The following is a 3,774-nucleotide window of genomic DNA, read 5'->3' as shown; positions in this document are numbered from 1 at the left end:
GATTTTTCCATTTATTTTGCATTTTAAAATTATTTTTTAGAATATGTCAGTGTAATATTCTATTTAGAATATTTCACGTATTTTTAAAAAAAAAACGGAATTTTTTTTAGTTAATTCAAGTTCCGAAAATAATATTTAAAAAAATAATTTTTGGATTTTTCCATTTATTTTGCATTTTAAAATTATTTTTAGATTTGGTCTTACGATCTCACAAAATTAGAATGGTGTCAAATGAATATATATATATATATATATATATATATATATATATATATATATATATATATATATATATATATATATATATATATATATATATATAGAGAGAGAGAGAGAGAGAGAGAGAGTAAAAAACTAACTAACTAACCTCACGAGACTGCAACACATAGCATTTATAAGAACATAGCTTGTAGTATGCAGTACACTTACGCGCACACACACAAACACAAACACAATCCACACACGTAAACACACCTTATACATATATCTATATTTCTCCACATACGTCGACTGTGTGTCTTTCTTGACCCAGAGTGTAGAAAATACCTTTCCGAAGGATCGATCGCAACATGTCTCATATAGCTGTAGAGAGAAATAGGAGAAGGCAGATGAATGAACACCTCAAGGTCTTGCGATCAATGACCCCATGCTTCTACATCAAACGGGTTGGTATATTCCACTCTTTAATGTCGAACCATGCTCAAAGCGTTTGTAATTCCATTCATAAGGCAACAGATCTAGGCTTATTACATCATTAGGGTTTTCTTTCTGTGGTTGTATGCCGCAGTTGTTTATCAATGTTTCTGTCATATGGCATAGCGCGGTTTCCTTCTTGTCTCTGTTTTGTGTTTCAAAGTGGTGCTGCATAGAAAATTACCAATTATATGATTAAACAAACTATAAAACTTTTCTAAATCTACCTATTATCTTTTCAAGGATGCAAAAAAGACATGTTTGACCGATATAGTGATTTCATATAATTCTCAAACAAAATTATAAGCATACTTGCTAGAACCAATCTCTCGTCATGCTAGCCATTTTCTTGCGTATTTAATTAGTAAGTTTTTTTTCGCCTGAATTGACAATGATTTTATTGAAAATTAACAACTACCAACATGTTTTTAGGGAGTACGATGATTCTTACTAAGGATTTAAATTTCCTCAAATACCCTGGACCACCCAGAAAAAAAAAATCCTTATCCTTATTATATCCTTATTATAGGCTTTTTATTTTTAAATAAATATATATACATATATAACGTAGTTAAAAAAAATTGGGTCCTGTCAGCCGCACACTTCCACCTCTCTACGCCCCCATGGTAAACAAAGTACTGCTACAACAGCGTATTCAAAGTCATATAACATAATCTAGTTGATCACGGTTTCTTTCAATATGTGCCAAGTCTATCACATTTGTCACATGGGATGCTTTCATCAATGATAGACTAAGTACGATTTATTTTCATTTGCGCGCCTGATATGGTAGGGAGATCAAGCTTCAATCATAGGAGGTGTAATAGAATTCATCAAGGAGATGCAACAAGTTTTACAATCATTGGAATCAAAGAAAAGACGTAGGAGCATAAGTCCTAGTCCTGGTCCAAGCCCAAAGCCATTACTGCAACCAAGCACCCCGCAATCAGAACGATCTATAGTTGTACACGAAAATATCAAAGAACTGGGAGCATCTTGTAACTCACCAGTTGCGGACGTGGAAGCAAAGATCTCCGGGTCAAATGTCTTCTTGAGGACTGTATCACGAAGAATTCCAGGGCAAATTGTGAAGATAGTCAATTTGTTGGAAAATCTTTCTCTTGAGATCCTACATCTAAATATCAGCAGCATGGAGGACACTGTCCTATACTCCTTTGTTATTAAGGTACACAACATTTGTTATTTTCCTTAAAGTCCTACATCCAAGGTAATGAGCATTGAAACATGTCGTGATATCATCCCCAACAAGATGTATCTAATTATAAATGAAAGATTCCTTAACAAAATTAACAAGATGTATCTAATTATAAATGAAAGATTCCTTAACAAAATTAACCAATCCGCCTATACATCTTATCTATATTCCTAAACAATTTTGCATCCCATGCACATGAATTACGAAGAGATTAGGAAAATAAGCCATGCCCAAGGACACTGTTGACCATCCTCATATATCATGAGCTGATAAATGAAGATTAAACCTGAGACCTAATAATGTATCCATATTCGTAACTGGTCTGAGAATTAGAAGACATGTTTTCTCTTAGGCTAAAATAAATTAATTACTTTTAGTTTATAACACAAGAGTAAACAATGTAAATAACTACGTACGCCCATATTTAATCTTAAACCCTCAACACCAATAGGTTTAAATATTGGATAGGTTCCTGTTTTACGAAAGACTACTAATGTCATGTATGAATGCAGTACGGACGATAAGCGACATGCTTGTTAAGAAAAAAAATTAATTTGATAAATGATATACCCCTCATGCTAACAGATCAATCAATAATAGAAATTCAATCTTAGTGGACAATGAAAGGAGATTATAAACACCCTGTCACCTTCTAAAGGATTTAATAAACCTATCATCTATGCTAATATACCTTTGTATATCTTAGTGTCTTGAACAAATTATTTTGATGTCATTCATCTATATTAAGTTTGTGTGTACTAATAATATGACCACTGGATTAACTGTTTCCTGCAGATAGGACTGGAATGTCAACTTAGTGTTGAAGAACTTGCAATTGAAGTGCAGAAGAGTTTCTCACTTAAGCTTACTTAGCTCCATGCATCCATATAATCACTTATGTAATCTTGGATCTAATTGTGGCTTCGTTTAAATTTATATGTTCTAAATAACAAGAAGCATGTACCATGTGTGTTTTGGTTCTTAAAACCTAGAAAACTAAGTAATTACCTACGGCAATATTCTTAGGAATTCCGTAGGACCAATGCGTTCTCTACAGATTTCCTAAAAAAAACGGGTTGTAGGAAAAACCCTAGTGGGTAATTTTTCCTACAAATTACCTACAAACCTTCCTACGCATTTCCGATGGAATATTCTGTTACAAATTTACCTACCGAACATGTTTACCACCAAGTAACTACTATATAGTAATCACTGCCGCTTTAAACCCTTTTAATTTGTCATTATCGATGAATAGATTTGTTCCAGCTTTAATTTTTCTAGAACTTTTATATTTTCAAACTGGCCTTCAATGTAATAATCAGTTATTGACATGGGAAGTTATGTTTTTTCCTTTCAAAGTTTATCTCATGCAACTTTCACAGTTCTCTTTCCTCAGCACCCGTTTTGGTCTCTACATTTATTTTACCAGCCTTGATTTCCCTTTGATAACCCGATCAATATATTTTATATCGATGATAAAACGATGGCAATCCGTTGGGCCTATGAATGCCATAAGATATATATCTAAATGTTGGAATGAAATTGTATTACACATAGATAATCTTCCTACATGCTACTGAAGTTCATAAAATGTGCCTCATATATGCCGCGCCATAACTTTGTTCTAACAGGATGAGCTCCAAGGACTAACCACGCCACACTTAATAGCCACAGGATGGAGATCAGAATCAAAGTATCTTAACAACACTACTAAGCTAGTCTCGTTGCTTTTGCTTTTAATAACTACCGTTTTCTTAGAGCAATAAAGGGACAGAGTTGAATCCAGCACCATTCATCTTCTCGATCGGTTGGCTCTCAAGGGTAATCTTTCAAGCCCAACCCTCCCATTATCAATATTATGCTTT

At 33.5% G+C, this 3,774-nt stretch overlaps 1 protein-coding gene across 1 annotated transcript; it reads left to right on the top strand.

Moving 5' to 3' along the window:
- Window positions 1–440: 440 nt before the first annotated feature.
- On the top strand, window positions 441–2,879 carry MUTE (basic helix-loop-helix (bHLH) DNA-binding superfamily protein). The gene is made up of 3 exons (XM_078964594.1): window positions 441–665; window positions 1,487–1,879; window positions 2,705–2,879. The coding sequence occupies exons 1-3, from the start codon at window positions 570–572 to the stop codon at window positions 2,780–2,782; spliced, it is 567 nt and encodes a 188-aa protein (XP_078820720.1). The 5' UTR covers window positions 441–569; the 3' UTR covers window positions 2,783–2,879.
- The last annotated feature ends 895 nt before the right edge of the window (window positions 2,880–3,774 follow it).

Source organism: Lactuca saligna, chromosome 7 (genome assembly GCF_052625555.1).
Source record: "Lactuca saligna cultivar CGN05327 chromosome 7, ASM5262555v1, whole genome shotgun sequence".
In the NCBI taxonomy this organism is placed as follows: domain Eukaryota; kingdom Viridiplantae; phylum Streptophyta; class Magnoliopsida; order Asterales; family Asteraceae; genus Lactuca; species Lactuca saligna.
The sequence above is the reverse complement of the archived record's forward strand: the minus strand, read 5'-3'. Positions and strand labels throughout refer to the sequence as shown.